This window comes from Eretmochelys imbricata, chromosome 14, assembly GCF_965152235.1.
Source record: "Eretmochelys imbricata isolate rEreImb1 chromosome 14, rEreImb1.hap1, whole genome shotgun sequence".
Lineage (NCBI taxonomy): Eukaryota > Metazoa > Chordata > Testudines > Cheloniidae > Eretmochelys > Eretmochelys imbricata.
The window spans coordinates 24,772,566-24,790,652 of NC_135585.1; the positions used below are offsets into that span (position 1 = coordinate 24,772,566).

The 18,087-nt window shown below is 49.6% G+C and overlaps 1 protein-coding gene across 1 annotated transcript in view; it reads left to right on the forward strand.

The window, feature by feature from the left end:
• Positions 1–18,087, forward strand: part of SHISA6 (shisa family member 6) — a 380,789-nt gene that overhangs the window by 339,294 nt on the left and 23,408 nt on the right. Inside the window, exon 5 of the mRNA XM_077833890.1 lies at positions 13,431–13,583. Within this exon, the coding sequence (XP_077690016.1) occupies positions 13,431–13,583 (153 nt within the window). The remainder of the gene's footprint in view (positions 1–13,430; positions 13,584–18,087) is intronic.

The window sequence follows — 18,087 nt, forward strand, 5'->3', positions numbered from 1 at the left end:
AGTAAAACGTATTACCTCACCTACCTTGTCTCTCTCCTATCCTGGGACCAATATGGCTACAACAATACTGCAGAATAATAATCCCCAGCACTTTTCAGCCATGGAGCTCAAAGCGTTTTACAAAGCAGATCAGCATGGTAACCCCCAAGTTACAGATGGTGATAATGACACTGTCCCATCAAACCAGAAAGCCTTCAAGAGCAAATGAATGTCATTGTTCCTGGGGTATCTAAAGGGCCCTTTCGTCTCAGCACCGTGCAAGCTGTAAGCATAAGGAAGTGTCCTGGCTCCAATGCCTTAATAGTACACATATTTGTTAGGCTGATACTTCACAAATACATTGTCTTTCAAAATCAGTAAAAACAGCCAGAGAGAGTAGGAGTCCTGATCCCTCACATTCTACACCGACTGTGGGATTTGCTGTACACTAGGTAATATTACCACATTGCATATAGTCTAGGCTTTTCTACCTCTGCATTTGCTGTATTATCCACCCCTTGCCTAGGTTAAGCTATTTTCTGGGTTCAGGGCTGGTCAAGCAGGCCAAAGTGCTCATGTATAATTTTCTTAGCTTGAAACAAAATCTGTGCTTTACCAAATGGAGTTCCACCTACTGAAATTCCCCATCATTTCAACTGGGACCTGCGTTCCGCTCCTCCTGCACTGACGTGTGTGCACCATTGTGGTGCGGTCTTAAACAGCTGCCATATTCAACCTCAGAAGTAGCTGCTTTTGCGTGGATACTGAGTGACATGGTTCTGGTGTGCTTCCTGTGCTGTATGGATGTGCAGTACTGTGGAAAGGCCCAATCCTGAGTGACTTCAGCTCCATGCTCACAAGGTGCTCTGCCCTACAGATGCTGAGCCCACTACCCCCAAGGTAAACAGCAAAACTCCCATTGGCTCTTTCATTGGCCAGCTCCTCAGATGGTGTGAACCAGTGTGACTCCACTGACGTTGCAATGGTGATTTGCACCAGCCAAGGATCTAGCCCTTTAAAGCTTGTGGAGATTCGTGAGGCTGAAGATGCTCTGTAAATGCAAGAGGTGATTATTAGATTAATTATAAAAATTTAGATGTTTTCCAAAAATAATAGAAGATGCACAACGTGTCACTGCTGAGGAATGTATCTAAGCTGGCTCTGCCTCTTGCTGCCCTTCAATGCCGACTGTAGCAGTGGAGTTGTGCAAGATCATTTTTAGAAGAATGGTGGCCACCACCATTTCTAAACAGCTCGTTTCATTAAGGCTAATGCTGGTTGTAAGAGCACGTTTCAGGATCTGAGCAGGGTTCTTCCTGAACCTTGAAATGGCTGAGCAGAAGGGAGTGCTAAGGGAACGGGAAGTGCTTTGACAGAAGCCTGAAGCTGTGATGAGCAGATGCTGAGCAGCAGAAGGTTGGGCTGCATCACTTCTCCTAGGTGACACTATTTGCTTTCACCAGGTGAATGTTGTAAAAAGGCATCTGTTGATGTGTCATACAAAATATGTGCAGACTCTTCATGCAAACAAAGCTCATGTCTCTGTGCCCACCTGAGCTTTGCATACGCCTGCCCACAAACTCATCACTCCAGCTTCAGGGTGCATTGGCACCCCTCCTTGTACACAAGCTTCACCAGGCCCTACATAAGTGTTCTCCTTGGAACAGAGGAAATGTTCAGAGAATGGGGGCAGAGCCATGGGTTTGCCCAGATTTTCCTGCACTCTTCAGAATCTAAGCCTTGATCATTACAAATAATGGAATTTCCCCTTGTCCTTCTGGTTGCAAAGAGCTCAGTGCAGCCGAGGCAGACAGTGCCCAGGCTGCATGCAGCATCGGCACTGCGTAATGGGAGGTGAGATTGGGGCCAGCTTCAGTGCAGTGGGGAAGTGGGGAAGAGACCAAGGGAGCTTCCATGCAGGGACCAGCTACAACTGCAGTCTCTGTGCACAGAGCACAAGGGATGCTCCCCACCGGCTTCCGCATGGGTGTTAGCCACACACAGGGTATAGCTTCCCTTGGAGCTAGGGCTGTGATTCCTCCCTGGCTGGAGGAACCAGACTCCCACAAGCGGTCCTCGAGCAAACGTGCTAAAAGTAGCAAAATAGCCAGAGTAGCATGAGGAGCAGCAGTGATGAAACAGGTTAGCCACCCTGAGTAAACCTGCCCCGAACTCGTGGGCATGTACTCGGGGCGGCTAACTCACGCCGCTGCCTGGGCTATCACAGCTACACTGCTCTTTTCAGCATGCTAGCTCAATGCCAGTGTATCTGCTCGAGCTGGGAATTTCAGCCCTAGCTCCAAGGGCAGATGTAGCTGCAAATGGGCTGCTAAGGCTGTGGCCGTGAGGGGAGTAGCAGCGTGCATGCTCCCTGGGCAGCCTGCAAGCTCCAGGAGGCATTGTGGCTCCCTTAGGCACCAGGGCCCTGGAGCAGTCATTGAGGTAGTTCTGCTCCTTCCCGCAGCCCCAGTGTTGGCCTGGGCCTAACAGGCACAGCGCAGCCCTCCATTGGCAGGGCCAGCAGCCCCTGGTGGGCACGGAAATGCAGCTGCAGCTGAGCTATCTGACAGGCCCTGTGGGCTCTAGCCTGGGCCCCAGTAAAAACACTGGTCGGTGCCTGGTGAGGGAGAGAGCTCAGAGTAGCCAGGCTGAGCCACTCGGTGCCAAAAGCAGCTTCACACCCAGAGCCCTCGCAGTGCCCAGCCAGCTGCTGCATGCAGCCTCGGGTCCTTGGTGCCCCCACAGTGCCGTGCCAGGCACGATGCCATCTCACCCACTACCTGATGGAGTTGATGCAGTCCCACGCCCAGGGAGCTGCACAGCGGGCAGAGCCAGCAGAGCCCAGCAGAGCTGGATGTTCTCCAGAATTCAGCCCCATTCCATTGAAGTCAGTGGAAAACTGTGGCTGGCTGCCCTGAGGGCAGGATCAGGCCCTAAGAGCATTGCCCAGGCAGAAGAGAAACCCAGCTGCAGGGAAGGGGCTGGCAGAAGGGGGATGGTGGCACTGCACTGAGGTACCACCCCCAGCTCTTCCACTGCCCTCTGTGCAAGCTTGGCAGGGCGCCCTGCCCCCGAGTGCCTTCACACGGTGCTTTGCTACCTCTAGCGGGGCAGAGTGATACAGCTGTGTTACTGTGGCAGTGTAAGTACCAGGGTGCCCAGCACACCAAGCCCCCAGGATGCTAATATTGCACCAGGTGCACCGCGACTCAGACACAAGCACTGTGGGTGCTTCAGCAGTTCATTCTTGTAGGCACTAACCCTGGTAGGTCCCACACCCACATTTCCTAGGGCTGCAGGAAGGGGAAGGGTGCAGGTACCCTAGCTCTAGAGGCTTAACCAGTTCCAGTTCAGGTGAGCAATAGCAGCTCCTGTCTGGGTCCCTGGGAAGTCCAGTTGTGAGTCAGGGCTAGTGCCTGGGGTATCCTCTCCAGTCCAGTCTCTATTCAAGCAACCAGGTGCTTTCATGTTTCCAGGCCAGGCTGAAGAGAAACCAAGCCACAAGGGAAGGGCTGGCAGAAGGTGGATGGTGGCAGTGGGCTGGGAGTCAGGAGTCCTGAATGCCACCCCTAGCTCTGCTGCTAGTGTCTCTCATTGGGCATCTCTGCACTGGCTCTCTGCCCAGCAGTTGCAAGATCCCCCTAAGCACCCCACAAACCCACACCCAGCTGTAGCATCCATCAGTCACAGCTTCTTCTGTACATAGCTCTGCAGCTGGTTCCTGGGGATTCCTCTCTGCATCCAAATTCTCTGCAACTCCTGGCTAGCCATGCAGCTGCCACTGCCCAGCACAGACCAGCCACTTACTGGTGGAGGACCTTCCCCTCCTCCCTGGCCAGGGGAAAGGGATGTGCGGTGGGAGGGAGCTGACGGGAGTTGCAGTGCCCTGCTTGGCAGATCCATCACAGCGGTATTACTCAGAGGCCCCGCCAGGCTCAGGGCCCTGTTGTGCTGGATGTTGTACCAATACATAAGAAAATATGGTTCCTGCTTACAGTCAAAAAAGAGCCTTCCCATGTAGTTAGAATCAGAAATGACTACAGTATCTCAGACGCCAAGGCATGGGAACTGTGGGTAAAGGCTGGCTGTTTAGTGGTAGCCACTCGCAGTAACCCTGAGCATTCGTTCCATCCCCCAAAGCATCCCAAAGGACTGGACACCCTGGGCATTCTCTCTGTGTTTGGGGAAAATAGCAGGGGGATTTAACTCTGGCTGTGTGGAAATGGGGAGGGACTGTGTTCTCCCATCCTGCATCTGGCTCACAGAATCCAACAGGTGATATGAACAAAAAATCAATGTCTGATTCTAACATTGTGAAATTCTGACACGTCTCCAAGCAGAAAGAAACTGCTACTTAACTAGTGATGGTGTATAAATTGCACGCGTGATTCCTACGGACTGGAACCCATCAGTTCCCTGAACCTGAGTCTTAAATACATTATGCAAAAGTCAGGTCAAGTAGTCTCCACCCATCTCAGTTTATTCATTAGTTTTGCTGAAAGATAGACAGTAGTTTTCAAGGTGACCTCTCATTTGCCAGATTCATTATGTGCTGCTCCTGATTGACTGGATGAAAAACAGATGGTAAGCGGACATACTGATTCTGTGCAAGCCTATTAGAAAAGTATGGCACTTAATTTCATACCCCTCATGCAAGCAGTCAATTAACTCTCTTGCTTTGACACTAAACACAAATCCCATACATATGACTGGGCTTATTTTAGCTTACCCAAGCCTCCATGCAAAATGTAGATTGTATGCAGGTTCTTGCTGACAGATTTGCAAAAGGATGTTACCCTAATTCTTCGCTACCCAAGCACAAACAGAGGGGTGGGGGCATTGTCTCAGTGCTGATGAAGTCGCTGTTTACAGTATAATATCTAATCAATTGTTTCTACTGCCACAGTGAGTGAAATGCACTTCCTAATCCCAGGATCAGGCCATTAGACATGGACTGAAGTCATCACCCAGACAAATCGATCTCAAAGTAATAGCGCATTCGGTAGATAACTTCAGGTTAGGTTTTGTTTACCAGAGAACAACCCCAGCCTGGGGAGCTATAGACACGCCTTGGCTGAAGAGGAGACGTGTTTATTAATCCAGTTTTGGTTACTACTGAGCTAACAGGAAAATGGCCCAAATTCCTAGTGTTGGTGTGAAATGGCTAATCATTTCTCAGATAGAATTGGGATAAAAATTAGGCTCTTCTAGAGTCATAGGCTTTTCTTCTTCTGTCCAGGGGATGAAACTGGCTGTTTGGTGTTGAGAGAGGGATGGTGAGTCCTGAGGACAGCGGCAAATCATAGCACATGGTTCCTGAAAGCTGCCATGCAGCTCTGGGTGCCTGCACTCACCCCACTGCACTATAACTAGGCTGTGATGTGCGGCTGAGACGAGTGTAGCTCCCACCCATGACCGGCTGCCAGGGCACACCGAAGGGGCGCTGAGCCACTGCCCCGGCCTGACGCCTCATCAGCAGGCAGCCTGGTGAGTTCCAGGGGGAAGCTGCACCCTGAGGTAGGTTATCCCGCAGGAGGCCCCATTGTAGCTGCACCAGCTGCAGCACCGTTAGTGAGGACAGCGGCGGAATGGGGAATGGGGGAGGCTGGGTTGGGTTTGAAGTGTTGCACGTGGGTCTGACTGGAGCCAGTGGGGTGCTGTCAGAGTGATCCAGCTGCAGGGAACTGTCAGTGTGTGAGGACTGGGGGAGGAAGCTATTTCCTGCGGGGATGTAGGGTTGTCTGCTCAGCCTCTCTCCCCGACTGCGTGTCTGAGCGGTGGGAGGGAGGACTCTCTGGTGACAGAGAGGTTTAAATTAAGCACAGGGAACACACAGTGGGAGGGAGGTTGTGATGGCAGCCCTGCATTTCCCTAGAAGGGCTGTGAGAGCTGCCGGATCGGTGCCGTGTGCTCAGAGAACTGGGAAGTGTCAATGTGAGCGCTGTGCTAAGGAAAGGAAGGGTAACATTCCCGCAGAGCCCAGTGCTGGGTTTCTATGGCACTATTCTGCTCTCTGTAGTGGGAGCAGCAGGGAGAGCAGGTTCATAGATCCACCAAGCACTCTGGGTTCTAGCCCTGCTCACCCCTGTATGCCACACACTGAACAGAACTGGAATGATCCTTCCTCCAGCTCTGCCCGGGAGACAGTGCAATGGGGGGGTCTCGGTGCTAAGAATTCACTAGGTACCAGAAGACACTGAAACCTCCTAGATATTCGCATCCTACAGGAATGGAGCTGCCTGCCTGTCTCCATCCCATCTGACATTAGAACAGGAATGCTCCAAAGGAGGAATAGGACAAAGCACAGAGCAATTGCTAGGAATAAGAGCAATGCAACTGTGGGTTGTTTCTGAAGAGCCTTTCTTTCCCACAGCCTTTACCTCAGTTTCTGGCTGTGCCCTATGCAAAGGATGGGTCTGGGTGTCTGTGTGTGTATGTGTGTGTTGGGGCGGAGAGGGGAGTCTGAGTTGCATGGAAAAAGTTCCACTGCCTAGGGTTGCCAGGTGCCATGTTTTCAACCACCCCAGAGCCCACAACCCCAGCTAGAGCCCTCATCCCCTCTTGCAGGGGATGGAGTGAACACGGGCGGGACCTTGGAGAAGGGTGGGGCAGGAGTGGGGCCTCAAAGAAGGGGACGGAGTAAGGGTGTTTGGTTGGCAACCCTACCTGTGGGGGAACTGCCCAGGTATGTGTTGAACTCAGATGTGAAAAGCTGTGTTTACAAAGTTAATTTGCATCCCACTTTTGTGAATTGTGTTGAAAATTTTGCTGCAGAGGAAAAGCAAATTTCTGCCTGGAACAAATATCTAAGAAATGATGATTTTTGGTTGGGGGGGGTGAAAGGCCCCTATTTCTCAGTGTGCAGGGGAATTTATTTGAAGAAGTTGTGCCTTAGTCCACTGGATAATGGGTTAGACCCAGAGGTCAGATTCAGCCTGCGGCAAACAGCATAATGTCACTGATTTACAGCAGGACTGAATTTGACCCAGAGCCTGTGGAAAGAGCAAGAAAACTCCAAACGCATGGAGCCATGCAGGCTGTATTCTGGGTTTTGATGAGGAAGTATCTGCTCCCTAGGGAGAAGGAGAATGTCTGGAGATCCCATGAGAGAGAAACCATTGATGGAACTGTGAGCCAGGAGACCCAGCCCCTGCTGTTTTTGCCATTAAGTCCCGTCTCGGTTGAAAGTACTCACAGCAGAGCCTGTGTATTTGCAGATTAGGATAACAGCTTAATCCTGTGTCCACTGGACAGTTTGCACCCAGTCCTTTTTCCATTGAACTCAAAGGCAAAACTCCCATTAGTTTCAGTGAGCAGAGGATTGGGCCCTTTCTCCCGCAAAGCAATAACCCACTTTGGAGGGCTAAAGATGCTGGAGGCTCCGAGATATTACTGCCGTTTGCCTCCTGGCAGCAGTGATGATGAAGAGTCACTAGTGGAAGAGTCTAACAGTGCAGAGAGAGGCAAGCCCTCTGCATCCCTCTGTGTGCTCCTCCAATGCCCATCTGCCCGTCAGCGAGGCAGGACCACTGAGGCCAATGCAGATGAGCCTGACGGGGTGTCAGGATGCAGCACACTCTCACGGGGCTGGTACTGCTCTCAGGTAACAGAGTCACTAGGGAAATGGGGCCACACAAAGACCTTGTTTAGAGGTAGGATATTCAAAGGTATCTAAGTGAGATAGGAGCACAAGTACTACTGGCTTTCCATGAGCTGACTTTCAACGGGACGGCTCCTCCCAAGTCATTACACACTGGTCAAAATCCCACCGCAGGGTCTGTTGTTACTTGTGCTGGTTTATATCCAGACTCTGGCTGCCCATGGACCAGGGCAAAGAGCCCCCCCACACACACACCTTGCGGAAGTGAGGCCTCTCCTGCACAATGCCAGGCATAGAGCTACTTCTGCACTGCCTCCATAGCAATCCTGGGTGCCAGGGACATTCTGGTGGGTGGGGGTGTGTGTCATGGGCAGAGCAGAGGTAGAGGGACGCACAATGGGATATATTGGGGTCAGGATAAGATGTGGCCAGGTCAGTCCCATGCCCCCCATTCCATGCCTATGCAAAACTCCATGGGGCTGAAGGTCTGTCCTAGCCTGCACAACCCCAGCAGTTCCTGGATAAAGGCTGAGCCAGCTGGCTCCCCATGTCCCTGGGCTGGTGCTGGCATACAGGCTGAGGCGTGCAGGCCTTTCTCCCTGAGAGTGCTTCTTGGGGAGTCTCAGGGTTCCTTCCCCACTCTGAACTCTAGGGTACAGATGTGGGGACCTGCATGAAAGACCCCCTAAGCTTATTCTTATTAGCTTAAAGGTTAAAAACCTCCCCAAGGTACAAACTTTGCCTTGTCTTTGAACAGTATGCTGCCACCACCAAGCGTTTTAAACAAAGAACAGGGAAAGAGACCACTTGGAGACGTCTTCCCCCAAAATATCCCCCAAGCCCTACACACCCCCTTTCCTGGGGAGGTTTGAGAATAATATCCTCACCAATTTGTTACAAAATCATCAAAGACCCAAACCCCTGGATCTTGGAACAATGGAAAAATCAGTCAGGTTCTTAAAAGAAGGATTTTATTAAAAAAAAGAGAAAAAAGAAAGGTAAAAATCATCTCTGTAAAATCAGGATGGAAAATACTTTACAGGGTATTCAGATTCAAAACACAGAGGATCCCCCTCTGGGCAAAACCTTAAAGTTACAGAAAACAGGAATAAAACTCCCTCTTAACACAGGGAAAATTCACATAAAACAAAAGATAAACTAATCCGCCTTACCTGGTTTACCTATACTGGTTGCAATATTGGAGACTTGGATTAGGATGGGTTGGAGAAGATGGATTTCTGTCTGGCCTCTCTCAGTCCCAAGAGAGAACAACCACCTAAACAAAGAGCACAAACAAAACCTTTCCACCCCCCGCCCTCAGCAAGATTTGAAAGTATCTTGTCCCCTTATTGGTCCTTTGGGTCAGGTGCCAGCCAGGTTGGTTGAGCTTCTTAACCCTTTACAGGTCATAGGATGTTGCCTCTGGCCAGGAGGGATTTGATAGCACTGTATACAGGAAGGTGGTTACCCTTCCCTTTGTATTTATGACGGGGGGGAGCTGCAGAGAGCTGTGCCACCCGCTGTGCTTCGGGTGTGAGAGCTCCGAGGAAGGACTGTGGCTGAGCCAGGACTGGGAGTCTGGCCGCCCCCACGCCATCCTCGGACGCTCTCACCTAGTGTGCTGGGAATCCTGAGACAAAAGCAAAGCCCAGACAGTGGTGCCTTTTTGGTGCTCCTCAGGCAGCGCAAGCAGCCCGGGCCGAGCCAGGCCCTTTTGCTGCATGAGGCTGATGCGGGGATGAAGGGGCTCAGCTCTCGGAGCAGACTGGCTGGTGTCTCCGAGTGGCATCAGAATTTTGCACTCTTGCCATACCTGTCAGACCCAGCTGCTCCCTGAATCCATTCAGACCAGGTCACATGACCCAGGCCTACCGCACACTCGGCCAGGACCCCATCTGTCCCTCCCGCAGTCTGACACTAGGCTTCCAGCAGTTGTGATCACTGCTATTTTGAATAGCCTGATCTCTGCCTACTTTAACACCCGCACACTGGAGAGATATCAACGTCATCACTCAACAGGCCTTTGGCTGGGCTGATGAAAGACTATTTTAAACTTCGGCTTCAGTCACTCCACCTGACTTTCGGCAAAGGGATGTGCTTTCAATACCAAGCAAACTCCGCAGACTGCCTGGACCCAGGGGCTTGGCCTCTTTTCTCCAGTAGCATTATAAAATCCAAATGCACCAGTCATCATGTCTAGAGATATGCTCAGGGCTAGCAAGCGTGCAGAGGGCTCTGTTTCAAGATGCTGACCCATGGCCTCCCTCTGTGACAAATAACAAAAGCAATATGCAGTAAGGAGCCTGAACTCTGCTGGAGGCTGCCCCTCATTCCTGCACCAGAAATTGCTGCAGAAATCCATACATCTCTTTATGAATGCAGGCCTGATTCTGCAAGCTCACATGCCCAAACGGACCCTGCACCAATGGGAAGTCCCGTTAGGGCTCATTGTGGGTGCAGGGCTCTGCCATGCATAGGAGCTCGTAGGATCAGAGCTTTGGGCAGAAATAGTTTGGCAGGCAGGCTATACATGGCTCTTGGGGAAACACCTCAGTGCTATCTATATTGTCACACTGTAACCCTAAACAAACACTTTACACCCCAAGGCCAGAGAGCAGGACACCTAGGGTTTCCATATGTTAACAAGGGACACACAAAACCTGGGAGCTGACACTGGAGAGAATGGACAACTGGTGGAAATTTCAAGTCTCCTGCAACCTGGGAGGGCAGTAATACACAGGCCGGTGTGCACAACAGCACCTCCTTTAGGGAGTTCACAACGATCGGCCTAGACCCTCGTTCCCAGAGCCTCATCACACTGCCTTCCTATCACAATCACTCTCGGCAGCCTGCATCACAAAAGTTTCCTTACACAAGACTGGTTTTAAACCAAGTCCTATTTCTGGAGTGACAAGGAGAGCCCACAATTAGAAACAAAATCATGCCAAGTGTGGAAAAACGATATTACTGACAGCAACTGTAGGCTGAGCCTTTTTCAGTTACAATACTAATTGTCATCATTACGCGATGTGAGAACTAGCACTTCCATAGTGCAGTGCAGCTGAGGATTTCAAAGCACTTTACAAAGTTGGGTGTCATGATCCCCATTTATCAGCTGGGGAAAATTCAGCACCAAGAGGTGCAGTGACTCGCCCAGGGTCAGACACAGAGCTGCAGTAGCCCCTGACTCCAGCTCTCACTGATGTCAAAGAGAGCATCTCCGTGCCTGTCAATGGTAGCTGGGGGTTGTGCTTGGCATGATATTTGGGGTCAGTGATTCCCTCAGCGACTCATCGCCTCTGAGCAATGCTGGGAGCAGAGCCACCTGCCGACAGAGGAAGCAATATTGAGCTCTGTTCCCTGTAGGAAGGGTCACCAGGAAGCAGGATGCTGGGGCGGGGGCTGCCATCATAACTGGTGTTCTATAAAAACACAGACAGATTAGCCAGCAGGAAGGAGTGTTGTGGTTTCCTGACCGAAAGCCAGACCCTGTGACCCTCGCTCACTGGGCACTAACTTCCTCCATATGCAGCAGCACAACTGAACCCAGTGAGGCCTCAAACACCTGCGAGGAATGGTCTAGATAATACTTAGTCCCAGGGGCAGCGAGTATCATAGGCCAGGGAAGGCTAAGGCCCAGGCTGTGGCCCCGCCCATGCTCTGCCCCCCACATCCTGAAGCCGGCGGGGGCTCAGCTCCAGCTGTGGCCTGGAGCTTGGGGATCAGCCAGGGGCTGGGGCAGCCAGGGGTGGCTCAGGCCGGTGCTCAGGCCGGCCCGGGGGTCAGGCCAGCCGGGGCAGCTCAGACTGGCCAAGGGGCAGGGCAGCTGGCTGGTGTTGGGGCATCCAGTGTGGCCCAGGAAGGCATGGCTGGGGTGGCTCAGGCTGGCCTGGGCCAGCATACGTGGGGTGGGCCAGCCGGCACAGCTTGGACCGTGGGCGGCTTAGGGCTCTAGCTGTGGGGGGAGGAGAGACCATGGAGGAGGGACTCAGGGGGTGGAGCTTCAGGTGGAAGGGGCGGGGCTGGTGGGCTAGCTTTCCTGAATGGGTGGTTCCTCTACTGCCCATGCTTAGTCCTGCCATGAGTGCAGGGAACTGGACTAGAGGTCCCTTCCTGTCCTATGATTCTATAGACATGCAGTCTCTGAGACCCATGCACAACAGGTGACAGGGGCCATGGCCATTCCTGCCAGTTCAAGCCCGAGCACATGGCCCCTTTCTCCAGAGCACTCCACTCACTCCTGAGGGGTGGACAGTTAGGTCAAGAGACAAGGCTCAATTCTCCTGGGTTGTCTGATGGGATAGAGTTCCCCTGTGCCCTGTTGACAGGTCCAGCAGAGGCAGGAGCTCAGCTCAAAGACCATCTAGGATATGTTGTTAGGTTTGAGAAACATGATGGTCTGAAGTTCAGCCATGTGCTTTAGACCATGACACAGAAAGGTCAGTCACTGAAAGCAGCAAGAAAACAAATGCCGTCCCCATCTCCCTGAGAGACACTCCTATTTGTGGGAAATCCTCACCCAGGCTGGCCCCAGCAATGCCTCCATCGTCTGCCAGGAGTCTCCTTTCACCTGAGCCATTTGAACTCTGCAGGTACATCCACACTGCAGCTGGGAGTGTGCTTCCCTGTGCAGGTGACTGACACACACTAGCTCTGCTCAAGCCAGCACACTAGAAATAGCAATCTGGTTGTGGTGGCATGGGCAGTGGCTTTGGCTAACTGCCCATGTCCAGACCCAGGGGACACACGGACATGTATTTGGACAGCTAGGCCAAGCTGATGCCCATGCTGCTGTGGCCACATTGCTGTTTTTAGTACACTAGCTTGAGCAGCACTAATGTGTCTGTCTACCCAGGCTGGGAAGCATGCTCCCAGTTGCTCTGCAGAAATACCCTTCAACAGAGCAACCTTGAGGCAGCTCAGGAACATCAGCAAAAACCCAGTTCTCAAAACAAAAGGTCCCAACATGCATCTGACCCTTCCTAGAAATATTTTGGCTTGGGACATCACCTTTTGCCAGGATACCAGGATGAAAGTTCAGTTGTGGATGGGCCTTAAAACCTTTACAGTCTCTGTTCTGTAGGTTCCCTGTCACGACAGGAGTCAGATTGGCATCCAACAACACAGGAGGCTTCAGGAACTGTCACTACTTCCCCTCCACCCAACCCTTAAGACAATAATCTCCTCCCAAAGAGAGAATGGGATGATACCAGAACTCAGGAAGTGAATTCTTAGTGCTAGTAGCCAGTCTGAATGGCACTTATTAATAGTAGACTCCACCTAGTGCAGAGGGAGAGGAGAATTGAAGAGCCCCCACCCCCAAAAGGGGCAGTGTTTGAAATCATGTGACTGATTTAAAGGGAGGGTGTGTTGTATTCTACAGTAAACACAAGACACTGGAGTGCAGAATGCAGAAAAGCATCTTCCCCACATGGTGGGTTTGGTCGCTTATACATAGATGTTAATGGCATCTGTGCTAACTTTGTCCTCAGAGATGAGATATTGGAGCCCCTGGGGAATAGGCAACAGTGCAATATTCTCTGTCTATAATGAGATGACTATCTTTACCATTGACTTAACAAAGGAGTCTGTGCTCTGTGGGCAGCACTTCTTCACTGCAGTTTGCATTTGTTAATAGTTGCAGTGGAGACTAAAGGCAGCAAAGTCTTGGGTTTCATTTCCCATGGCTTGGCTGGTGTCAGTTTGAATTATAGTGTAGTGCCTAGCTGTCAGATTTGGTTCAGATGTAGGGGAGTGGCTCTGCTACCTGGCAGGTGGATGGGAATTTCTCACCTCTCTCTTCCCTGTCCACTGGTGCATTGCGTGGACATGTTTTTATTCTTTCTTGCAGAAAAACCACGGATGAACAATATCCTCACTTCCGCCACGGAGCCCTATGATCTCTCCTTTTCCAGGTCCTTCCAGAACCTCTCCCATCTCCCGCCATCCTACGAGGCTGCAGTCAAGACTAACCCAAGTAAATATTCTTCTCTGAAGAGATTAAGTAGGTGTCAGCTCATTTCATTTTTTTTTTTTTTTGTATCTCATTAGCCTGTGAGCTGCAAGGGGCATAATGACAAGGCAGTAATTCAACTTCCTTTCCCATTGCACTTGCTGCACTGACATCTCTGGTCTGCAACGCTGTTCCCTGTCACTTTCCATGGAGGCAGAGCTGCAGGGGAAAAGTCACTTTTACCCCAAGCGAGTGATGGTGCATGTGGCTGTTTCCTCACTGAGTTCTCTGCTGTGCTGCCTCTGATTACTCATCACAACACGCTCCCTCGTCCTTACAGAGCCATCCGGTATTCCACCTACTTTATACCAGAGATGGGGGAAGCCTGCTTGGCTATCTCTGAACCTCCGATTGTCTCCCCAATCTGCAGTTAGAGCAGGTAACTCACTGTCTGTCTGCCCTGGAGCAGGTACTTCAGACTAAATATCAACCAAAAACCAGTGTCAAAAAGCTCATGAAATGATTGGGAACATTCATGTAAGTGAGGGAGGGATGCTTACCTCCTGTATCTGGGCTGTAATCTGATCTATTTCATGGACCTGGTGGTGGTCTATACTATGGACTTATCCCTAATACATTTCTATGTCCCTTGGAGTGTCAGTCTCTTTGTCGCATACTATGGATCCATTTTCACTCTGGCTAGTATCAGCTGCTCGCTGCTGTTTTCTACCATGTGTTGTGTTCTGCTACCACCCTTCAGCAGGGTCCAATTCCAGACTCTTACTGATGTTGAGTAGCTTGTACACACGTAGTCTCATCAGCTTCACTTGGATTACTCAGGTGAGTGCATTTGGGTATTTCCACCACAGAAATTGCAATACAGATCTGCTAAAAGAGAAATCCCTCTCCTTGGTTCAGCACAGCAGTTGAGCATGTGCTTGACTTTAAGCAGGTACAGTAGTTGCTACCTGCTTAAACTTAAAACATATGCTTTAAATGCTTTGATGCATAGGGCTAGTTTGCTGAATTAGGCCTGATTTCCTATGGTGCTGGGTACATCACTCTGTCTTCTCCTGGAAGCCTTTTACCCTTTATAATCTACTGGGTAAAGAGGTTGCCTACCTGTTTATTGTAAATATCTCCAACATGCCCATTCACCCCCCTCCAATGCTCTGTGCCTGTTCCTAAACAGCTTTTCTGATATAAACGGATACTGGTACACCGGTGACGCCACTGGATTATAATTTCACAATTTTTGAATTTCTGCTTTCTTGAGATGGTAAATGTTTTCATTTCACAGTGGAAGTCATGTAACTATATGTCTGTTTATTGATTACCAATTGAAAATACTGCCTTTTTTTCTGTAACTGATTTTCATTGTGAGAGACTCCCTGAAATGTGTCATTTACTTTATATACTATGCCTAGGTACTGGATGAAAATGTTCTGTAGCACAGAACTAAGGATGTCGATATACCTCACTGAAACATAAAACATACTGTATTTTAAAAAGCCAAAAAGAAAAATTTGAAAGTCTGGAAATGTAACAAAATTTGACAACAAACCATAAGTCCTCTCCCTCGGACTTGCTCCTGCTCCCCCCTACTCATACTGAGCAGTCCCATTGAACTTTGTCCTGCTACACTCTCCAGACACAAGGGGTTTGTAAAGATGTGCACTGAACTCCGTCCAGCTGCCCTACGCTTCTTTGATGCGGACACATTCTTGAGAACACATCACTGAAACTGCCACTGCCTGGTGAAAGGGGCCTTGATGTGGTTAAATGTAGGGATAGAAGCCAAATGATAGTACTAAGTACAAACTCTTATCAGCTTAGCTTTTGGCCAGGATGACCTGTGCAAAAGACTTTTCCCAAAAGACTACCAATAATCGATTCAATTTCCTGTAAGGCCTAGCTCCATCTCAGTAATAAAGTAAGTAACAGCTATCAAGAAGTCTGTTGTGTATGACAGGGCCTGTGCTGGGAAGCTCTGTGTCTTTGATACAAACACAGGAGTGCCCCCTTTCAGAGGGACATGGCAGTCACAGAGTACAAGTTTGAAGTTGTCAACAAGAGAAAGCCCAATATCAAGGTGACATACCAGGGTACAGTCACAACTAATAAGCAGCTGTGTCAACCCTGCCCTGCAACTTGGGGTGCCTTACAATGCCTTGCTGAAGTAGCTCCCACCTGGGCCACTCATAATCAGCCTTCCAGCAGGCAAACCACACCCTGAGTGTCTGTGTGTAATTGCAGCCTGCCAGCCATGCATGGGTTACACTCTGGCTCTCCCCAGCCTCGGTTATACTCCAAGGTGACCCCAACACACCCCAAGTCTCAGATTTTCTCCAATAAATGTATGTCCTGTTCTGCCCAGCCCTCTCCTGGACAATACAAGTTATACTAAGTCCATTATTTCTTTAAAAAGAATAATAAGCCCCATATCCTGTCACCCCAAATGGAGTTTCCTAGACACTTACAATTAAATATACTGGATTAGATAAAACAATAAAACAAGTTTATTAACTACAAAGAGAGAGATTTTAAGTGAGTCCAAGTAATAAGGCATAAGGGTCAGAGATGGTCACAAGAAAAATAAAGAGAAGATATTTACTAATACCTAATTTAAACAAACTATATATGATAAAAGCAGTTTCTCACCAAATGCTTTCAGCAGTCTTACTGACCAAATCCTAGAGGTCAGGACACCTCTTCCAGAGCCCAACGAATGCTTCCTTTATCACTTCAAGTGCAGTGAATGCAATGGGCAAGGGGAGAGAGGGAGGGTGCCTTGGGGTGTTTTTCCCTCCTTTTATAGTTTCAGTCTCCCTCTTGAAAAAATATTTCCAGCTGGGGACAAGTAGACAAAAAGTCTGTGTGGAAGGATGTTCCCACTGCTTGTCCTCATGTGTTTGAGCTTCCCTTGTTTCCCTTCCTGCTTGAATACTCTCCTTACTGCTTAAATGAAAATTGAGCAGATCACCCATTCATTTGTGTAGGACAGACCTGTTTGACAACCTCAGTTTGGGCAGGGCTGCGGGGTTGGGAACATGTGTTAATAACACCATACAGGAGTGTCCTATAACATCACATACACTGTCACTACACAATTTTACCAGGACAATAATAACCAACAAATTATGAGTTTTCAGATGATACCACACAAGGCATACTTTGTACAAAAATTAGTACAATAGTGTCTAGGGTGTGAATAAAAGGGTATAATCTGTCACAATCGCAGGGACTGGGTCAGATCAAGACCTGCAGCTCTGAAACTGTGGAGATGTTTGTGCACCATACAACTAAACAAAACAAATCTATGCCTGTGAGAATCAGACATGGGCCTAAGGGCTGCAGTTTTTATTGTGCCTACCAGCGGCAATGCAGGGTCACTCTATTACACATGCACCTTCCTGACCCAGCCCTGCCTCTCCCCTGTCCAGCTAATACATGGTAGCCATATTCTGGGTGAGAATCTGCATTGGTTACCTCGGATCCGAGGAAGAGAGGATTTGAGAGCTCGCCTGTGGCCCTCAGCTGTGGAAGATATATGGGGACCCTTGACTCATGAGGCTTCCAAAGACCATGAACCACAGAGGTTCATAGATGAGCCCTGTCTCCCAGTGCAGAGGAATGTGTGCATTTCATATATTTTCTGGCAACATTCACCACAGCAGGGAATCTTTGCCCAGTGAGATGGGAACACCACCATGTCCCAATATGCATTACAGATCTGTACACTAGTGTCAGCCACCTTTGCAAGGGACTCATCCATAGACTTGCAAAGCAGTTGACTATGTAGACCCAACAGTGGAATCATCTGGATCTTCCAGTGCCTGGCCAGCAAGAGACCCTCACTGTCCCAGCAGCCCAAGAAGGTTCCTTGGCCACGCAGCCAAACACACACCTCTAAAGTGCGGCTCTGTGGAAACACTGACCTTGTTTCAGAAACCTTGAGGAAGAATCTGGAATTCGGCCAAGATCTCCAAAACTGAGTGCCTCAAATTAGGCTCCTAAATGCATATTTAAACATATCTAAATAATTGGGATGATTTTTCAAAAGTGCAGAAAGCCCAGCATGTCCCCCTGAGTCCAGTAGGAGCTGTAGATGCTCAGCACCTCTGGAAATCATCGATTTATATGTTTGAAGCTAGAATTTTCAAAGCAGTCTAAAGGGAGTTAGTGCCCAGCTCTCACTGAGTTGTGGGCTCCTTTGACAATCCCAGCCAAATATGGATTTTTAAATGCAATATGAGCACCCAGTTTCAGAAAATCTTGGCCTAGGTGTCTTACATTGAACTCCCAACAGCTGAGACCCAGAATATTAACCAGTACTTTTGAAAATGTAGCCCTTGACCTCTCTGTGCCTGAGTAGTTCTATCTGAAAATAAAGATAGTAACACTTCCCTATTGCCCACAGAGGAGCTAAACTGGTCAAATGCTATTTATCTATCTGTCCATCCAGGCTCTTATATTGGCACCCAAACCATAGTATCTGAGTGTCACAGAAAAGCTTATAAGTACATACAGGTTATAATAATCTCCCATCTCCTGT